At 45.4% G+C, this 21,208-nt stretch overlaps 1 protein-coding gene across 25 annotated transcripts in view; it reads left to right on the forward strand.

Annotated features, from left to right (window-relative positions):
• ZNF331 (zinc finger protein 331) overlaps nucleotides 1-21,208 on the forward strand; it is a 62,029-nt gene that overhangs the window by 33,459 nt on the left and 7,362 nt on the right. For 11 of the 25 annotated variants that reach the window (XM_017967938.4, XM_078360839.1, XM_078360837.1 and 8 more), the window contains 3 exons: nucleotides 10,105-10,171; nucleotides 17,157-17,240; nucleotides 19,087-19,213. In XM_017967938.4, the coding sequence (XP_017823427.1) occupies nucleotides 17,232-17,240; nucleotides 19,087-19,213 (136 nt within the window). In that variant the 5' untranslated portion in view covers nucleotides 10,105-10,171; nucleotides 17,157-17,231. Of the gene's footprint in view, nucleotides 1-6,122; nucleotides 9,259-9,394; nucleotides 9,447-10,104; nucleotides 10,172-15,753; nucleotides 15,876-17,156; nucleotides 17,241-19,086; nucleotides 19,214-21,208 lie in introns of those variants that run through there. The other 14 variants (XM_054250622.2, XM_078360848.1, XM_054250623.2 and 11 more) reach the window with 7 other exon arrangements.

The raw sequence follows: 21,208 nt of genomic DNA on the forward strand, positions 1-21,208 counted from the left end.
TACGAAAAGGGCACAGCCGTAGCCATAGGTAACAGTGTTCAAGCCAGAAGTGTCTCTGGAGTGCAAGTCCTCATGGAGGGGAGAGATGGCTAACTTGGTAGGTGGCTGTCAGGGAACCCTGTCTTCTGGAACCCCAGTAAATACAGGTTAGTCCCCAAGAACTCTGAAACTCACAAATGCCAGTGTCCTCTTAATCCGGATTGGTTTTGGCTATGGCCTGGGGGCAGGCATGCCCTGGATGGTATTTGCTAATGCAGCCTGTGCTCCAGAAAGACCCTAGGGTCTCATTCTTCCTTTTCCATTAGGGGGGCATCCTTCAGAAAAAGCATCCTGAGAGGGAAGAAGAATTATTTAGGTTGGTGCAAAAGTAATTGTCGTTAACGGTAATTGCAAAAATTGTAATTACTTTTGCACCAACCTAAATAATTAAGTAATTGCAGTTTTTGTCATTACCTTTAATGGCAATTGCTTTTGCCCTGACTTAATAGTATGTGTCTTAACGTCCACTCTCCACATGAGTTACCTTTTTTGTTCATTAAACGATTTGTGTTGATATGACTTAGGACTGTTTACTCTTTATGGCCCCAAATATCCCCCCAATAGCAATCTCCCAGTAATTCCTCCCCAGCGGATGTGGCAGGGGCCATGCAGGTATATTCCTCTCTGTACCCCTGGGTGACCAGCCCTCTCCTCTGAGTATTCACAAACCCATCTGTCAGATTGCTGATGTCCTGCTGTGTGCTGTGGTTTTCTAAGATCTGATGGTATAGAAAAAAAAAAATACCTCCTAGAGGTTGATGTTAGCGCTTTTGTAAGGAAGGGATTCGTTTTTAGGTGGAGTCAAACACAGATATCTTTGGTATTTTCCATGGGACTGATGTTTAGAGCACACGAAAAGAGAAAATTAGCTTGTTTCAGCATCTGGCAAAGTTGTCAGCTTTGTGAGGCTTTTAAGAGTGGAGTTTGGGCTGGGTGCGGTGGCTCACTTATAATCCCAGCAGAGGCCGAGGTGGGTGGATCACCTGAGGTCAGGAGTTCGAGACCAGCCCTGCCAACATGGTGAAACCCCATCTTTAAAAAAAAAAAAAAAGTGGGGTTTGAACAAATTTCTGTGTCATCAAAGGCAGGGATGTTTTTCAATATGCAGTAAATCAAAATGTATTCTGTTAACTTGGACTTCTTTGAGCTGACAGCTTCTGTTTTTCTTCAGTTCTCCCTTCGTGCGAACTGCGAGAAACCATGTGGTTTAATGTTGAGTATGAGTTACAGATCTAGGGCAGAGGTTGGCAGATGCCTTCTGTAAAAGATTAGGTAGTGAAGATTTGATGCTCTGTAGGCCACTTATGGTTCCATATACAATTTTTTCCTTTTAATTATTTTAGATTATTATATATGTAATGTTAATTTTCCATTTTCATTTAAGTGACAGTTTATCTTTGTGTATGGTGTACAGAGGTTTTGATCTGTGTATACACTGTGGAATGACAAATCAAGCTGACCAACATATCCCTCAACTCACTGATAATCCTATTTGCAAGGAGAACATTTAAATCTACTCTCTTGGCATATTTAAAGTATACAACATTATTTGTTATATTTAGTCACCATGCTAGACAGTAAATCTCCAGAAATCATTCCCATTTGATCTCCCTTAATCTTCTCATTCTCCATCACCCTCCCAGCCCCTGGTAACCTCCTCTCTTTCTCTGTGAGTTTAATTTTTTTACACTCCACATGTAAATGACATCATGCAGAATTCGTCTGTGTCTAGTTTATGTTGTTACCATAACAGGATTTCCTTCTTTTTAAAGGCCGAATGGCATTGCATTGTGCATTGTGTATCTGTACACTTGCTTTATCCATTCCTGATGAGTATGCAGCCTGATTCCTTATCTTGGCTACTGTGGACCTGGGAGCACAGGTGTCGCTCTGACATACCAATTACATTTTCTTCAGATATATACCCAGAGTGCGATTGCTGAGTCATATGATAGTTGGTAGTTTTTTGAGGAATCTCCATAGTGTTTTCCATAATGGCTATACTAATTTACATTCTGACCAACAGTGTGCAAGGGTCCTCTTTTCCCCACATCCTTGCCAACATGTTACCTTTTTTTATTTTTTATTTTTGGCAGAAGCCACTCTTACACGGATGAGGTGTATCTCACTGCGGTTTGACTTTGTGTCTCCCTGAATAATACCAGTGATCTTGAGCAATTTTTCACAAACCTATGGCAATTTGTATGTGTTCTATCAAGAAATGGCTATGCAAGTTATCTGCCCGTTTATCATCAGGGTTATTTGCTTTTTGCCGTTGAGTTGTTTGAGTTCCTTGTGTATTTTGTTGTTTTTGTTTATTTTTGTTATGTAGACAGGGTCTTGCTCTGTTATCCAGGTTGGGGTGCCATGGAGCAATCATAGCTCACTGCAGCCTTCACCTCCTGGACCCAAGCAATCCTCCTGCCTCACTCAGCCTCCCCAGTAGCTGGGTATACAGGCACATGCCATCATGCCTGGCTAATTTTTCAGTGTTTTGTAGATATGGGAGTCTCACCATATTGCCCAGGCTGGTCTTAAACTCCTGGGCTCAAGCTATCCTCCCACCTCAGCCTTCCAGAGTTCTGGGATTACAGGTATGAGCCCCCATGCCGGGCCCTATTTTGAATATTAACCCCATATCAGATACATAGTTCACAGATATTCTCTCCCAGTCTATAGGCTCCCTTTTCACTTTGCTGCTTCCTTTGCTGTGCAGAAGATTTTTAGTTTGACCTAGCCCCATTTACTTATTTTTGCTTTTGTAGGATGATCTAGTGTGATAGCCAGGAACTCATTGCCAAGGGTGGTGTGAAGGAAAATTTTCCCTATGTATTCTCCTAGTAATTTTACAGTTTCTGGTCTTACTTTTATGTCTTTAATCCATTTTGACTTTTTTTTTTTTTTTGAGACTGAGTCTCACTCTGTCACCCAGGCTAGAGTGCAGTGGCATGATCCCTGCTCACTGCAACCTCCATCTCCCAGGTTCAAGTGATTTTCCTGCCTCAGCCGCTTCAGCCTCCTGAGTAGCTGGGATTACAGACTCCCGCCACCACGCCCAGTTAATTTTTGTATTTTTAGTAGAGATGGAGTTTCACTGTGTTGGCCAGGCTGGTCTTGAACGCCTGACCTCAAGTGATCCACCCGCCTCAGCCTCCCAAAGTGCTGGGATTATAGGTGTGAGCCACCGCACCTGGCCTCATTTTCTGTATGGAGTAAAATAAGGGTCCACTTGCATTCTTCTGCATGCAAATATCCAGTTTTCCTAGCACCATTTGTTGAAGAGATCACCCTTTCCCCATTGTGTGATTTTGGCACCTTTGTCAAAGATCAGTTGACCATGCATTTGGGTTTGTTTCTGGGTTCTATTCCTCCACTGTGTATGTTTTCGTGCCAGTGTTATAACCCAATAGTCCGTTGCCCCATGAGCACTGCACAACAGTGCACCAGGTTGCAGCAAAGAAAGCAGCTTTACTGTAAGGCTGCAGGACAAAGAGATGGGATGAAAATCAAATCTGTCTTCCTAAGGAGTTTGGAGCTAGGGTTGCCAAGGGTTTTGGAGTAGGCCACAGTGTGGAGATCCCTGGTTGAAGAGTGCAGGGTAGAGTCATGGGACAGGAAGATGAAGAAACTGTTCTCATGCTGATTCTGTTCCTCTGTGGATGTCTTCAGACTGCTTGGCGTCTTCTGTTTCACTGGAATATGGGATCTGAGAAATACCTTATGCAATTCTTAAAAGTCTCATAATTCTAACCTCAGCAATCCTATCTATGGGAACAGTGGGGACTCTGTCTCAAAAAAAGAAAAAAAGCACTTTAAAAAATATTTTTCATATTGTTTTCTAGCCTGTATTTTACTTATTTTTTGCTCTAATCTTTATGATTTCCTTTCTTCTTATCTTTGGACTCCATTTGTTTGTTTTCTGGCTCCTTGAGGTGAAATGTTAGTTTGCTTGAGATCTTCCTTCTTTCTTGATATAGCTGTTTATTGCTATAAACTTCCGGCTTAGAACTGCCTCTCTTGCATCCTTTAAGATCTGAGATGTGCCTCAAAATAGTTTTACAGTTTCTTCCCTGCCCATTGCTTGTTTAGTATCATGTTGCTTAATAGCCACATATTTTTAAATTTACCTACATTTCTCCTGTTACTGATTTTAGCTTTATGTCCTTGTGGTTGGAAAAGATGGTTCATATGATTTCAGTCATCATCAATTTCTTAAGATTTGTATCATGACCTAGCATGGTCTGTCCTGGAGAGTGTTTCATGTGTACTTGAGAAGAGCGTACAGGCTGCTGCTGTTAGACCGACGGTGCAGAATACAACCATGAGGTTCATTTGGTCTAAACTGTAATTCAGGTCCAGGTTTCCTTGTTCATTCTTCTGTCTGAATTATCTTTCCTTTGTTGAAAGTATCATTGCATTAAAATATAGCTCTCCCTTCAGATTCCTTTATGTTTGTTTGATGTATTTAAGAGCTCCAATTATGGATGCATACATATCTATGTTAGTATATCATCTTGATTGATGGACTGATTTTATTACATAATGACATTCTTTTCTTCTCTTTACAGTTTTTGATTTAAAGTCTATTTTGTCTTTTTTTTTTTTTTTTTTTTTTTGAGGTACAGTCTCACTCTGTCACCCAGGCTGGAGTGCAGTGGCCAGATCTTGGCTCATTGCAACCTCCACCTCCCGGGTTCAAGCAATGTTCTCCTGTTTCAGCCTCCCAAGTAGCTGGGATTACAGGCCCTGCCACCACGCCCAGCTAATTTTTGTATTTTTAGTAGAGATGGGGCTTTGCCATGTTGGCCAGGCTGGTCTCGAACTCCTGACCTCAGGTGATCTGCTTACCTTGGCCTCCCAAAGTGCTGAGATTCCAGGCGTGAGCCCCACACCTGGCCATTAATCATTTTTTTAAATGAGGACTCCCTTAACTTAAATTTCTTATAACGGGATTAATGCAGGCCAACTGCAAAAAAAATGCAGTGCTCTAAGGACTTCATAAAGAAGAATCTTAAAACTAACTACCCCTAATCCCATCTAGAGATAATTGCTGTTAATAACATTCTGGTGTATATGTTTATAGCCCTCCACTTCCCTCTAAACATGTGTGCGCTTCTGTTTCTGGAGCAGCACATTCTTGTAATTGATAAAGTAAATGAACCGAAGGCTTTCCAAATGGTCATCTGTAAAAGGCATCCAGCCCAGCCACGGGTCATATTTTACCTGTGAGCATATGGGGACGAGAGGGGTGTGCCAGTGATCTTTGTCTGGTTTTGCGAAACCCCTCGTACATTTACACCGTATAGGATTAGAGACACATCATCTGAAACTAATCCCATGGCAATAAGTTATTTAAAAAATAGAGTGCACCCTTGGAACGAGTTCTGCATCTGTGGATTCAACCACAGATCAAAAATATTTTTGGGAAAAAAATAGGATGTTTGCATCTGTACTGAACATGTGTAGACTTCTTTTCTTCTCGTTATTCTAAACAATACAGTATGAAAATTATTACCATAGCACATATATTAAATATTTATGAAGAATCTACAGATGATCTAAAGCATACAGGAGGATGTGCATAGGTTGTGTGCCAATGCTATACCACTTTGTATAAGGGTCTTAAGCATTTGAGGATTTTGATATCCAGGCGGGTTCTGGAACAAATCTGGATACTGAGGGATGGCTCTACAGCCTTTCAGAATTAGATTTTCTATGATTTTAATGGTTCTTTCAAAGACCATGACAGTAATCACTGATGCCTGTTGCCTTACAAATATGCCTGTACAAATAGCTTTTCTATGATTACATGTACAAATAAAAGACAACCACTAGACAAATAACAAATCCAAGATAAGCGAAATTGAGTACAGTGGCAATTAAAATGGTTTGCATAAATGTCCTAGAACACATAGAACACGATTCATCCTCTTTCTAATGTTCCCAGGTTGACATCTTCTAAGATTATATTATTTGAGCACAGTTTTTGATGCACAATCATCTCTCTGTTCCCCTACTTGCTTGTGAGAGGGAAGATTTCCTCTTTATGTGTCTTAGAATCTTTTTTTTTTTTTTTTTTTTAGACGGAGTTTCACTCCTGTTACCCAGGCTGGAGTGCAATGGCGCGATCTCGGCTCACCGCAACCTCCGCCTCCTGGGTTCAGGCAATTCTCCTGCCTCAGCCTCCTGAGTAGCTGGGATTACAGGCACGCGCCACCGTGCCCAGCTAATTTTTTGTAATTTTTAGTAGAGACGGGGTTTCACCATGTTGACCAGGATGGTCTCGATCTGCTGACCTTGTGATCCACCCGCCTCGGCCTCCCAAAGTGCTGGGATTACAGACTTGAGCCACTGCGCCCGGCCCAGAATCTTTTTACCTAGCATGCTTAAACAAAACACACATCATTCTTAACATCAGGCTCTGAAAGTTCTTAGCATACACTATATAGACAGCTGGTTTGACAAGTACATATTTTAGCATAAGAAAAAAACAGCAGGCTGGGTGCAATGGCCCTCACCTGTAATGCCAGCACTTTGGGAGGCCAAGGAGGCAGATTGCTTGAGCTCAGGAGTTCAAGGCCAGCCTGGGCAATGTATCGAGACCCCTGTTTCTATAAAATAAAAATTAAAAAATACAGAAACTAGCCAGACATGGTGGTGTGCACCTGCAGTTCCAGCTCTTGAGAGACTAAGGTGGGAAGATGACTTGAGCGTAGCAGACAGAGGTTGAGGTCACACCACTGCTCTCCAGCCTGGGTGACAAAGTGAGACCCTGTTTCAAAAAAATTAAAAACAGCAGATGAGTTTCTTTTTTAAAACTGGATTCAGGATAATGTAATGTTACTGATGTTCAGTAGGAGCCACAAACTTAAAAAATCTTTACATGTTACTGTATGTATTCGATATGCTGACTCTAAATAGTTGAGGCAGTCATACCTTATGGTATTATTCCGGTTTTACTAGTGAGGAAACCAGCAGTTAATAACTTAGAGCTCAGAGCTTGTGTTCTTTTTTTTTGAGACGGAGTTTCGCTCTTGTCACCCAGGCTGGAGTGCAATGGCGCGATCTCGGCTCACCGCAACCTCCGCTTCCTGGGTTCAGGCAATTCTCCTGCCTCAGCCTCCCGAGTAGCTGGGATTACAGGCATGCGCCACCATGCCCAGCTAATTTTTTGTATCTTTAGTAGAGACAGGGTTTCACCATGTTGACCAGGATGGTCTCGATCTCTTGACCTTGTGATCCACCCACCTCGGCCTCCCAAAGTGCTGGGATTACAGGCTTGAGCCACCGCACCCGGCCAGAGTTTGTGTTCTTAATCTCATCAAAATATCTCCTCCCAAGTTATACATACCTTTTCAGACCTACCTTCCTCTCTTAGTTATTCATGATACACTGTTTCAATTTATGTGAATCAGTATCACCTTTAGTAAATGTATTTTATTTATTATTTATTTATGTCACCATGTTGGCCAGGCTGGTCTCGAACTCCTGACCTCAGGTGATCCACCCATCTCAGCCTCCCAAAGGTCTGGGATTACAGGTGTGAGCCACCGTGCCCGGCCTAGTAAATGTATTTTATGCCATTATATAGCAGACTGTAATTTATTCTGTCCTCTACTGTGATATTTTCCTCTATCTTCTGCAAGATTTACATTTTTAAAAATTGCTGTTTTTGCCAAGCAAGGTGGCTCACACCTGTAATCCCAGCACTTTGGGAGGTTGAGACGGACAGATCACTTGAGGTTAGGAGTTTGAGACCAGCCAGACCCAACATGGAGAAACTCCGTCTCTACTAAAAATACAAAATTAGCCGGGCATGGTGGCGCATGCCTCTAATCCCACCTACTCAGGAGGCTGAAGCAGGAACATCGCTTGAACCCGGGAGGTGGAGGTTGCGGTGAGCCGAGATCGCGCCATTGCACTCCAGCCTGGGCAACAAGAGCGAAACTCCATCTCAAAAAAAAAAAAAAAATACTGTCTTGAAATTTGGCTAACATCAATGGATAATGTCCTGGCAGTGATATTATAGTGTACACTACAATCACCAGCTGGGGGCAACCAGGTGAAAGATACATAGGCTCTCTCAGTTTTATGTGTACAACTACCTAAGCATCTACAGTTGTATCAATTTAAGAAAAAGAAAAAAGCTTTCACACACACACACAAGATAATGTCCGAACATATTGAGCATACATTTGTGTACTACTATAGCTATTTCTGTGGGATAAATTCCGGAAAGTGGAATTTTGAGTCCAAATGAGACTCGTTAAGTACCTACAACGTTTTGGAGACCCTGTGGCAGTATTTAGACTGAGAGCGCGACTAACCGGGCCCAACTACTGCCTGAATATTCTTTACAGTCCAATAAGCATAGAACACCGAATAGCAGCTCAGGGCAGCCTGTGCTGGCGGCCTGCAGAGAAATCCAGGTGATGCCCCAGAGGGGCTAGGAGAGGGCACCCTTCTGAGGACAGCCATGGCTCCCCGGCATCACCCCCCTCAGAGACCAGACAGGTACCAGCTGAGGTGACACGGCCCGTCCCCACCCCTGCCTGGGACCATTCAGGATTTCGTTTCCCAGAGGCCGCCCCACCGCCCCCAGGAGTTTAAGGCACTGCATGCTGGGACACAGTCCGGAGTCCTCCTCAAGCCTCTTACGCCTTCCGGAGGCCCCATTGTGGTTCGGCCTGAGTGGGGCATTCCCTTCCCAGGAGGAATCCAGGGGCGCCATGAGCCTGAGGGTTGGGGGAACCACAGAGTGCGCCTGCAGCTTCGGGAGAGGCCAAGGAAGGAAGGGGTAGGAAGGGTGCACGCACACATGTGTGTAGGGGTCTGTGTGGCCGTACATGCGTGTCAAGGTCTAAGTGACCACACACACGATTGTACGCACACATGCGTGTCGGGGTCTGTGTCCATGTGTGTCAGGATCTGTGTGCACATGCGTGTCGGGCTCTGCTGCTGCCTGCGCGCGTTCTGGCCGCTGGGTGCGCGAGGCTCTTCCCAGGTCCGGGATGCGCATACGCATGCGCACTGGCCTCCAGAGGTGGTGGGACCTAGTGTGTGACGCACTTGCGTGGGAGTGTGAGGCTGACGCGGGGGCTCTGTCCCTGTAAATGTGACACGGGTGCCCGCGAGCATCATTGGGGGCCGTGGGGGCCGTGCTGGGTGCGCGTCTGTACTGGTGACGCAGCCACACTGCCTCTCTGCCCGTCTGCTCAGGTGAGATTGGCGCGTGTGGCTCCCAGGAGAGACAGGCACCGGGCTTCTGACGGTGACGCACTTGCTGGAGAGAGTTTGGGAGTAACGCAGCCGGATTCTCCCTATAACTGGGGCCCGGGGGTGCTCCAGAGGCTTTGGGGCGCGCTTGTGAACCTCGTTGGCGCGTCCCTGGGACTCTGCTCTGCCAGGTGAACTCTGGAGGCTCTGTGGGAGCGGCGGCCCGGATGGTCACCGTGGCCCACGGATGCGCCTTTGCACGGTGTGGGGTGGCGGGGCCGGCAGCATGGCCGTGCGGGGCGTTAGTGGGCGTGAGGGACACAGATGTGTCTCGGAACAGCGTGTGCTGTGGTGAGGCTGAGCCGTGCAGGTTTGTATTGGGTGAGGGTGATCGGGCCTTCTGGGTGGCGCAGGAGTGTGTGGCAGTGCGACCTGTAGCTCCAGCGTTGCTGTTGCAGCCCCTGCCTTCAGCCTGTAACCAAGGGCTACCTGCCTGAGAACAAGTGCTGCCGAGAGACGAGAGCACCTGAGCCCCACCAGGAACTTCACCAACAAGAAGGGAGAAATAGCCATGAGGTGACACTTTGAGAGCCAGACGTGCTCTCCATGCAGGCCGCCTGAGTGACAGGAGATGGTGGCCTCATGAGTAGAATTCCTCAGACGGACAGGTCCCTGGTGTGGGAGACTGGGAAAGGGGCAGCTCCACACTTCATCATCTCATTAACCTCAGCGTGCTCTTCGGGAATCTCAGAAGCCGCATCTCGGGGCCTCGTATTTCTCATTGGTTTCATTAGGCATGCCAGGTGTTTGCTAATGTTGCTTGTCCTCCCGAAATTCTGTTTCCCCTAGGCCAGCATCCTTCAGAAGAAGCATCCCCGAGGAGGAAGACGAATCGTTAAACATCTTAAATTTTCAGGTGAGTCTCCTTTCTTTTTTTTAAATTAAATGATACGTGTTTATAAGACAAGACCAAACATTAAATGTAGGTGACCAAGCTTTGAGTCCTGTTTCTGCCTCTTAGCTTTTTGAGCCTTCTGAAGATAGGCTTGTGAGGAGGGTGAAATGGGTGAGTGTGCATAAAACCCACAGACCAGCACCCCGGAGTGTAAGTGTGCAGTGAGTGCTGCTGTTATGTGCTAAGTCTGGATGTCTGTACATAGGAAGGTAACTGGGCTGGGTGTTCGCAGGTTCACAAAATGAACCACAACTTCAAATGGTCTAGAACTGTCATCCTTAACCTGAGGGCCTTCCACAAAATGAACCACAGCTTTAAATGATCTAGAATTGGAATCCTTAACCTGAAGTCCTATTGTTTGTGTTGTTGTTTGTTTTCATTTTGTTTTGTGGGATTGTTTGTTGTTTGTTTATTTGTTTGAAACAGGGTCTCACTCTGTCTCCCAGGCTGGAGTGCAGTGGTGCAATCACAGTTCACTGCAGTCTTAACCTCCCGGCCTCAAGTGATCCTCCTACCTTAGCTCTCCGAATAGCTGGGACCAATTTTTGTGTTTTTTTGTAGAGACAGGTTTCACTATGTTGCCAAGACTCATCTCGAACTTCTGAGCTCAAGCAATCTGCCAGCCGAAGCTTCCCAAAGTTCTGGGATTACAGGCATCAGCCACCATGCACAAGCTGTTCTGTGGTTTTTTTTTTATAAAAAAAGAGATGAGGTCTCCCTTTGTCCCCCAGGCTGGAGTACAGTGGTGCGATCACAGCTCACCGTAACCTTGAACCCCTGGGCTCAAGGGAGTTTTTTCTCCTTTCCCACCTGAGTAGCTGGGACTATAGATATGTGCTTAAAGGTCCAGCTGATTTTTTTTTTTTTTTTTTTTTTTTTTTTGAGGCAACGTTTCGTTCTTCTTGCCCAGACTGAAGTGCAACTTCTGCCTCCTGGGTTCAAGCGATTCTCCCGTCTCAACCTCCCAAGTAGCTGGAATTAAAGGCCTCCACCACCACGCCCAGCTAATTTTTGTATTTTTAGTAGACACATGGTTTCTCCGTGTTGTCCAGGCTGGTCTCAAACTCCCGAGCTCAGGCAGTCCTCCCACTTCCACCTCCCAGAGTGCTGGGATTACAGGCATGAGCCACTGTGTCTGGCCACAGCAAGCATTTATTTCTCACAGCTCTGGAGGCTGGAAGTCTGAGCAGGGTGCCAGTGCAAGGAGTCTCTGGGGAGGCCCTCTTCCAGGCTGCAGGCAGCTGCCCTCATGCTGTGTCCATATGTGGTAGAAAGGGAGCTGATTGCTCTCTAGGATCCTTTTTATAAGGCACTAATCCTATTCCCAAGCACGCCACTCTCCTGTCCCAATCACCTTCCAAAGGCCCATATCCTAATGCCATCACACCAGGGAACAGAATGTCAATACAGGAACTTAGGAATAAAATACTTCATTTATTAAGTGTCTTCAGAGGCTTAGGCACAGTATCGTGCTCAGGGTCAGTGTGTACGAAACAAACTCAATTTTCTTCTCTCACACCACAATGGTAATCACCAGAAAACTTTGAGAATTGGCCAGGTACGGTGTTTCACACCTGTAATCCCAGCACTTTGGGAGGTCGAAAGTGAGACCAGGAGTTTGAAACTTGAGGCCAGGAGTTTGAAACCAGCCTGGCCAATATGGGATAACCCTGTCTCTACTAAAAATACAAAAATTAGCCGGGTGTGGTGGCATACACCTGTAATCCCAGCTACTCAGGAAGTTGAGGCAGGGGAATCACTTGAACCTGGGAGGTGGAGGTTGCAGTGAGCTGAGATCATGCCACCGCCCTCCAAGCTGGGCAATAGAGCAAGACTCTGTCTCAAAAAAAAAAGCTTTGTGACTAAATGTGCGGGAGAAATAAGCTGTAGTGGACACCAGCTGGGTATCCTGCAGTTCAGTTCTGACACCGACTACCTGGAGATCGCATCAGATTCCACAGGTTCTGGGCAGGACTACCCCACTCTGCCCCACCGGCCACAAGACCAGGCCTCTCGGACATCTTGCTTACCATCTGCAGGTTAGGTTCTTATAACATTCTCTTTGGCTTCTATTAATTTATCTGATTGACTCAGAATTCAGGGAAACACGTACACCATTTATTACACAGGATATGTTAAAGGATACTGATGAACAGCCCGATGAAGAGAAACGTAAGGCTAGGGTTGGAAGGGTCCCAAGCACAGGAGCTTCTGTTCCCGTGGAACTGGGGTGCGCCACCTTTTCAGCGCATGGATGAGTTCTTGTGTACCTTCCTATCAGCCGCCTCTTGTTCGGCTGTCCAGAAGCTCTCCTCACCCTGTCTCCTTAGGCCTTTTATAGTGACGTCTTTGGATAGGTGTGACTGAAGCATGCATGACTGTGTCAGAATGTGATTGGACAAATACAGTTGATCTAATGCTAATAGACTGAGTGGGGAAACTCAGCAAGGCCCGTCTGTTCAGATTCTTCTTGGCCTCTCAGTACAGCCTTCCTTCCTACAGGTATGGGGCAGGACCCTCTCTGGAGTGAGGGTCTTATGACCCCTTCTTCCATCACCAAAGCCTACAAAACAGGTCATTTGTCCATAACATCACTCTGACCCTACTTGTGTCTTCACATACCTCTCTTCCTCTGACTCTCTTCTTTTTTTTAACCCCCTTTTTTAGAAAGAGTCTCACTCTGTGGCCCAGGCTGGAGTGCAGTGATGTAGTCTTGGCTTACTGTAACCTCCGCCTCCTGGGTTCAAGCAGTTCTTCTGCCTCAGTCTCCCAGGTAGCTGGGACTACAGGTGCCCACCACCACGCCCAGCTAATTTTTGTATTTTTAGTAGAGGTGGTATTTCACCATATTGGCCAGGCTGGCCTTGAACTCCTGACCTCATGATTTGCCCTCCTTAGCCTCCCAAAGTACTGGAATTACAGGCATGAGCCACCATGCCCGGCTTTTCTTTCTTTTTTTTTTTTTTAGTTGAAGTTTTGCTCTTTTTGACCAGGCTAGAGTGCGATGGTGCGATCTTGGCTTGCTGCAGCCACCGCCGCCTCCCAGGTTCAAGCAATTCTCCTGCCTCAGCCTCCTGAGTAGCCGGGATTGCAGACATGTGCCACCACACCCGGCTAATTTTGAATTTTTAGTAGAGACAGGATTTCTCCATGTTGGTAAGGCTGGTCTGGAACTCCCAACCTCAGTGCTGCGATTCCAGGCATGAGCCACTGTGCTTGGCCACCTCGTCTTCTAGTTTTAAGGACTTTGGTCATTACATGGTACCTTCTGGGAGAACTTCAAGGTAATCTTCCTGGCTGGGCACGGTGGCTCACGCCTGTAATCCCAGCACTTTGGGAGGCCGAGGTGGGTGGATCACCTGAGGTCCGGAGTTCAAGACCAACTTGAATCACCTGAGGTCGGGAGTTTGAGAGCAGCCTGACCAACATGGAGAAACCTCATCTCTATTATAAAAATAAAAAGTAAATATTTTCTGAGAAGCCCGAAAAAAAAAAAAGAGAAAAAAATAAAAAGTAAAAAAATAAAGATAATCTTCCCTATCTTAAGAGTCAGCTGATTAGCAATTTTAAGTCTATCTGCAATGTTAATTTTTCTTTGCCATGCAAGGTAATACATTTGAAAGTACTAGAATTACCAAAGACATATTTGAGAGGTGGGCAAAATAGCAAGATTCCATCTCTACAAAAATACAGAAGTTAGCCAGTGTACCTGTGGTCCCAGCTACTAGGGAGGCTGAGGTGGGAGGATCACTTGAACCCAGGAGATCGAAGCTGCTGTAACCTATCTTCGTGCCACTGCACTCCAGTGGTGACAGAGTGAGGCCCTGTCTCAAAATACAGGTACATACACCACACACATACACACATTTGAGAGGCAGGCCTATCCGTGCAAAGTTTCCTTAATGACTGCAGTGTGCCTTCTTCCCCATAATTGTGTTTGCGTTTGCTTTCTTTTTTTAATTTGAGACTATCTTGTTAAATTTCTTGTAATGAAATTAATGCAAGCCTGCTTGGGGGAAAAGAATTAGTCCCTAAGGAGCTCTTAGAGAAAAGTCTGTAAATTACCCATAATTACAATCCAGAGGTAATTACTGTTTCTAGTCCTTGTTGTAATTAATGTTTCTAGTCCTCCTTTTTGCCTTTAAGCATGTATGTATTTTCTTTCTGGAGCACGGAATCTTACTAATTAATCATGTAAATACACCAGAGACTCTTTAAATCTAGTTTTGAATCTAATCTATGGCAGCAAATTATCAAGAAAGGCAGCCTTTAAAATTAGAGATTCTAAGGTGGAAGGATTGCTTGAGGCCAGGAGTTTGAGATCAGCCTGAGCAATATAGTGAAATCCCATCCCTCCAAAAAATTAAAAAATTAGCCAGGCGTGGTGGTGTGTGCCTATGGTCCCAGCTACTTAGGAAACTGAAGTGGGAGGATTCCTTACAGTCCAGGAGGTTAAAGCTACAGTGAGTTAAGGCTACTTACTGCCATCCAGCTTGGGTGAAAGAGTGAGACCATCTCAAAAAAAAAAAAAGAAATCAGTGATGGGCAGCTATTAAATAAATAAATAAAAATAAAAAATTAAAAAAACAGAGATTCTAGAATTTTCTTTTGTTGTTGTTGTTGTTTTTGAGATGGAGTTTCGCTGTTGTTACCCAGGCTGGAGTGCAATGGCGCGATCTCGGCTCACCACAGCCTCCCCCTTCTGGGTTCAGGCAATTCTCCTGCCTCAGCCTCCTGAGTAGCTGGGATTACAGGCACGTGCCACCACGCCCAGCTAATTTTTTGTATTTTTAGTAGAGACGGGGTTTCACCTTGTTGACCAGGATGGTCTCGATCTCTTGACCTCGTGCTCCACCCGCCTCGGCCTCCGAAAGTGCTGGGATTACAGGCTTGAGCCACCGCACCCGGCAAGATTCTAGAATTTTCATGTTTCTTTCTCAGAACATGACAGTAATCACTGGTAAAAGCTAATTAATCATTGGGTGTCTTACAAATATGGGCTTTCCGGATAGCATTAGCAAGGTTACAGATACAAGTAACAAATATGGACGTATAAGTAACATTTGCAAGATAAACAAATATGACCATAGTTAAAAATGTTCACATGTATCTTTCATTTCACATAGAATGCAAGATTCACACCGGGCACAGTGGCTCATGCCTGCAATCCCAGCACTTTAGGATGCCCAGGCAGGCAGATCTTGAGGTCAGGAGATCGAGACCATCTTGGTCAACATGGTGAAACTCCATCTCTACTAAAAATACAAAAATTAGCAGGGTGTGGTGGTGTGCACCTATAGTCTCAGCTGCTCAGGAAGCTGAGGCAGGAGAATCACTTGAACCTGGGAGGCAGAGCCTTCAGTGAGCCAAGATCATGCCACTGCACTCCAGCCTGGGCAATAGAGCAAGACTGTCTCAAAAAAAAAAAAAAAGATTCACCCTCTTGCTAATGTTTTCAAGTTGGCATCTTCTCAGAATAGGTTCTGTAAGGTGGATTTTTTTTCATTGTTGCTTTTTTTTTTTTTTTTTTTTACCACCCCTAGAAGCAGTCTTGCTGTGTTGCCCAGGCTGGAGTGCAAGGGCTCAATCTCAGCTCTCTACAACCTCTGCCTCCTGGGTTCAAGCAATTCTCCTGCCTCAGCCTCCCAAGCAGCTGGGATTACAGGCACGTACCACCACACCTGGCTAATTTTTTTTGTATTTTTAGTAGAGGTGGGGTTTCCCCTATTGGCCAGGCTGGTCTCAAACTCCTGACCTTATGATCTGCCCTCTTTGTGCCTATAATCCCCAAGTGCTGGAATTATAGGCGTGAGCCACCACGCCTGCCCTATTTTTTTTTTTTTTTTAACATTCTTAGGCATGCATTTGTAGACTACTATAGCTACTTCCTTGTCATAGATTCCAGAACGTGGAATTTTGAGTCAAAATTAGACATTCGTTCAGTGCCTACAATATGCCAGATGCTGTGGCTATTAGTACTTGGAATGAGAGTCTGATTCAGTGGACTCAGCTGCTGCCTGTACAGTGTCTATAGTCCACCAAGGGAAGCTAAACAGAAGAAGCGCAAGGCAGCCTGTGGAAAATTCCAGGTCACACGCTCAGAAAGGTGCCAGGAATGGGACATCATCCTGAGGACAGCCACTGATGTCAGGTTCATGACCTGATAATTCTGAATATACTGACTCTTTGTTGGGATAAATGGATGCCCCCATCAGAAACAAAGACATTCCTGGTAGATATGATATAGATTACCTTTCAGAAGCAGAGGGCAAAGGCCAGGCTTCTTTTTGGGCAAGACCTCATACTTTATTACATCCCACCTGTCAGTCCCCGATAGGGGGCCGGCCAGAAATGAAATCCTTCTGTTAAATTGTCTGGGCCTGTCTTTGAGACAAAAAAAAAAAAAAAAAAAAAAAGGAAAGCATGCTCTGCTTCGTGCAGCTAGGTTTCCTGAGGTTTCATTGAGAGCTTGATTTAGGTTTGATCCATAATACTCTCTAATTTTTCCCAGATATGTCACAGTTTTGTCTTTGTTTTAGGAAGCCAAGACAGAGGAGCAAAAAGGTCATATTATATCACTTTGGGGACCCAGGGTGCACCTGTTTTTTTTTTGTTTTTGTTTTTGTTTTGAGATGGAGTTTCACTCTTGTTGCCCAGGCTGGAGTGCACTGGCGCCATCTCAGTTCACCGCAACCTCTTCCTCCCAAGTTCAAGTGATTCTTCTGCTTCAGCCTCCCAAGTAACTAGGATTATAGGCATGTGCCACTACGCCCGGCTAATTTTGTATTTTTAGTAGAGATGGGGTTTCTCCATGTTGATCAGGCTGGTCTTGAACTCCTGACCTCAGGTAATCCGCCCGCTTTGGCCTCCCAGAGTGCTGGGATTACAGGTGTGAGCCATCGTGCCTGGCCGCCCCTGGTTTTAATATGTCTTTTTCCACCCCTAGCTCTAGCCTCTCGGAATTTGTGTCTTCTGCAGAGGAAACCCCAAGAAGACTGATCAGTTGTTCAGTTCTAAAACAATGGCCCAGGTAAGTGTTTATTTCTCTTTCCTTCTTGAGCTATGATATTTGGGGTTTGTGCCTATGCTTGTGATTTATCTAAAGCCTTTTATCTAGTCAAACTCTTTATAATTACCTATTTCCTGATTCTTTCTATTCTAGTGAATGATCATGCCATGTAGCTCCGTATCTGCCTTTCTGGGAAATGAGTGAGCACCTTAGTATGTCCTATTACTCACTTTTTTGGCAAGAGTAACGTCAGAGCAATGAAGTAACGAGGTCCTTTGAGGAAAATACTTAAGTCCATGGCTTGATAAGTTAGATATGTTGGTCCCATTTGACCACATGAGAAACAAATCCTCCACTGATCTTGTTTTCTGCGTAGACAGGAGGGTATGCTCCTTTGCTGGTGTCAGTCTTAGTGTGTGTTGAGATCCCAAGCTTCATGGGACTTTTGGAAGTAGATAGGGCTGTGATTAGGACCTTTGAACAGAGCTCGTGTTCTTGCCGGGGAAACTGGAAGATGCATTTTATTATTGAATGGACCTGTCAGACGGCAAGATGATTCCAAATAATCTGACATTCTTATCCTCTAAATCAGGAACAGGGGGCCAGGTACGGTGGCTCACACCTGTAATCCCAGCACTTTGGGATGCCCAGGGGGGCGGACTGCTTGTGGTCAAGTGTTCCAGACCAGCCTGGCCAACATGGTAAAACCTCAGCTGTACTAAAAATGCCAAAATTAGCAAAGTATGGTGGCATGTGTCTATAATCCCAGCTACTTGGGTGGAAGAGGCAGGAGAATTGCTTGAACCCAGGAGATGGACGTTGCAGTGAGCCAAGTCTGGGCAATAGAGCAAGATCTTTCTCAAAAAAAGAAAAAAATCGGGGTTGGTAGATGGTAACAAATGTGAAGATCTTCTAGTATGGAAGCGGGAGATGATCACATACCCCAGAATTGGAGAAAGCCTTAGGTATTTTGGTCAATCTAAGTGGATAACTATAATAAACAGTCTGGCTTACCTGTGTAGGAATTTTTTTAATGCTTAAAAGGAAGGCTGCTTAAAATGTAGTTTGGCATGATGAACTTGAGGCTTGAAAACATTTAAACATGCAAACTCCATTTTCTTTCTTTCTTTTTTTTTTTTTTTTGAGATGGAGTTTTGCTCTCGTTACCCAGGCTGGAGTGCAACGGCACGATCTCGGCTCACTGCAACCTCCGCCTCCTGGGTTCAGGCAATTCTCCTGCCTCAGCCTCTTGAGTAGCTGGGACTACAGGCACACGCCACCATGCCCAGCTAATTTTTTGTATTTTTAGTACAGACGGGGTTTCACCTTGTTGACCAGGATGGTCTCGATCTCTTGACCTCGTGAACCCGCCTCCGCCTCCCAAAGTGCTGGGATTATAGGTGTGAGCCACCGTGCCCAGCTGCAAACTCCATTTGCTAAACTAAAACTTAAAAATCTTGATTTTTCCCCCCTTAAAGAAAAAAGATGCTGTAGGAACCCACACTTGTTGAGAACTTTAAGGCAGGCATGTATGTAGCAGACACTGCTTGTAAACAGGAAGGAAACTTGATTGTTGATCCACTTTGCAGGTCTGACTAATGGAGGATTCTGAACAGTACAAGTCATTTTCTCTGCAGTGGTAGGGCTTTTGAGTGACGTGCAGGTGTTCTGCTTCCGTCACAGTTACACTGATGTCCTCACCGCCCCCTGCCTGTGACACAGGTGTTCAGTCTACTCACAGTGCCCAGCCTACCCAGAGGGTGGCCTCTTTTTTTCTTTTTTACTGGCAGGATATTTAGCATAAGGGTGGCCTCTTGTCTCCTTCAGCTGGAAGCTGTTTCCTTTCACGTGTGGGTTTCTGTTTCAGGGTTTGGTGACATTCGCCGACGTAGCCATAGACTTTTCTCAGGAGGAGTGGGCCTGTCTGAACTCTGCTCAGAGGGACCTGTACTGGGATGTGATGCTGGAGAACTACAGTAACGTGGTCTCACTCGGTGAGTTGCACACCCCACATAACTTAGACTGCTTCCTGGAATATCAGCTCCCCACTGTGAATGTCAGGACCATCTTTCAAGAAACCAGTTGAGGCCGGGCGTGGTGGCTCACACCTATAATCCCAGCACTGTGGGAGGCCGAGGCGGGTGGATCACGAGGTCAAGAGATCGAGACCATCCTGATCAACACGGTGAAACCCCGTCTCTACTAAAAATACAAAAATTAGCTGGGCGTGGTGGCGCACACCTGTAGTGGTGTGCACCTGTAGTCCCAGCTACTCTGGAGGCTGAGGCAGGAGAATTGCTTGAACCCAGGAGGCGGAGGTTGCGGTGAGCCAAGATTGTGCCATTGCACTCCAGCCTGGGTAACAAGAGCGAAACTCCGTCTCAAAAAAATAAACTAGTTGAATTTCTTCTTCCTGTTCCCAAGGAGTATGTTGAGTCTTACTGGTGTGGCCATGAGCATCACACTCCTTCCTCTCAAGTCCATCAGTTACCTTTGTCAGGCTCCCCCGTAATCAGCTCTCTTCCTAATGTCCATGGAGTGAGTTGGAATTCTGGGATATTTATTTCATGACCATCTTCAAAGGAACCAGTTTGTCCTATAATATTATGTTATACCCAAATTACTGTTGGTGGTCTGTGGTACTCTAGGGACCTACCTCTAGGGAAAACATGTGGACACAGTGCCCTGACTTGTTCAGTGAGCCAGCCTATGTGCTTGAAATAGAGTAGATTAGACAAACAGAATTTGTGTAAAACCAGAGTGAGCATATTTCTTTTTCCTTTTTTTTTTTTTTGGAAGCAGAGTCTCACTCTGTTGCCCAGGTTGGAGTGCAGTGAGGCAGTCTTTGCTCTCTGCAACCTTTGCCTCCTGGGTTCAAGTGATTCTCCTGTCTCAGCCTCCCGAGTAGCTGGGAATACAGGTGCCAGCCATGTTTTTGTATTTTCAGTAGAGACGGGATTTCACTATGTTGGCCAGGCTGGTCTTGAACTCCTGACCCTGTGATCCACCCACCACGGCCTCCCAAAGTGCTGGGATTACAGGCGTGAGCCACCAGGCCCAGCCATATTTCATTTCTTACCTGTCATACCTGAAGTGAGGTTGGAAGTTACAGTCCCTGAACTTTGAGTTAAACATTGAATGACAGTATCTTGTAAACATCTCTGGAAACTTATTTTTATTCTAGCTAAGTAACAGATATTAATAGCTAAGCCATCTATGGTGACACTGCCTGTAATCCCAGCTACTCGGAAGACTGAGGCAGGAGGATCATAGTTCACTATGATCACACTGTACTTACTCCAGGCTGGGCAACAGATCAAGACCCCATCACTAAATATATATATATATATTTATACCCACACACACACAGGCAATGTATATATATAAACACATGTAAGCTATATATATGTATTGCTTACTCTGTGCCGTGCACTGTTCTAAGCACTATGTGTGTGAGTGCATACCATTTCATTCTCACAAGCAGATGAGATCGGCACAATCGTTGTCTATTTTGGAGATGAGGATATTGAGGCACAAAGTGGAGTGGTCACATGGAGCAGGAGCTAGAATTGAATCTAACAGTTTTAGGCCCGATTCCATGCTGCCAGCCATCATATTCCACTTGTCTCCAGGCATAATGCCTACAGAAATTTAAAATAGGACCTTTTCTGGGCTGGGTGCAGTGGCTTGTACCTGTAATCCCAGCACTTTGGGAGGCAGAGGTGGGCGGATCACTTGAGTTCAGGAGTTTGAGACCAGCCTGGCCAACATAGTAAACCCTCTCTCTATTAAAAATATAAAAAATTAGCTGGGGCCAGGTGCGGTGGCTCACGCCTATAATCCCAGCACGGGAGGCTGAGACAGGCAGATCACCTGAGGTCAGGAATTCGAGACCAGCCTGACCAACATGGAGAAACCCCATCTCTACAAAAAATGAAAATAAAAATTAAAAATTAGCCGGGCATGGTGGTGCATGCCTGTGATCCCAG

Source organism: Callithrix jacchus, chromosome 22 (genome assembly GCF_049354715.1).
Source record: "Callithrix jacchus isolate 240 chromosome 22, calJac240_pri, whole genome shotgun sequence".
In the NCBI taxonomy this organism is placed as follows: Eukaryota; Metazoa; Chordata; class Mammalia; order Primates; family Cebidae; genus Callithrix; species Callithrix jacchus.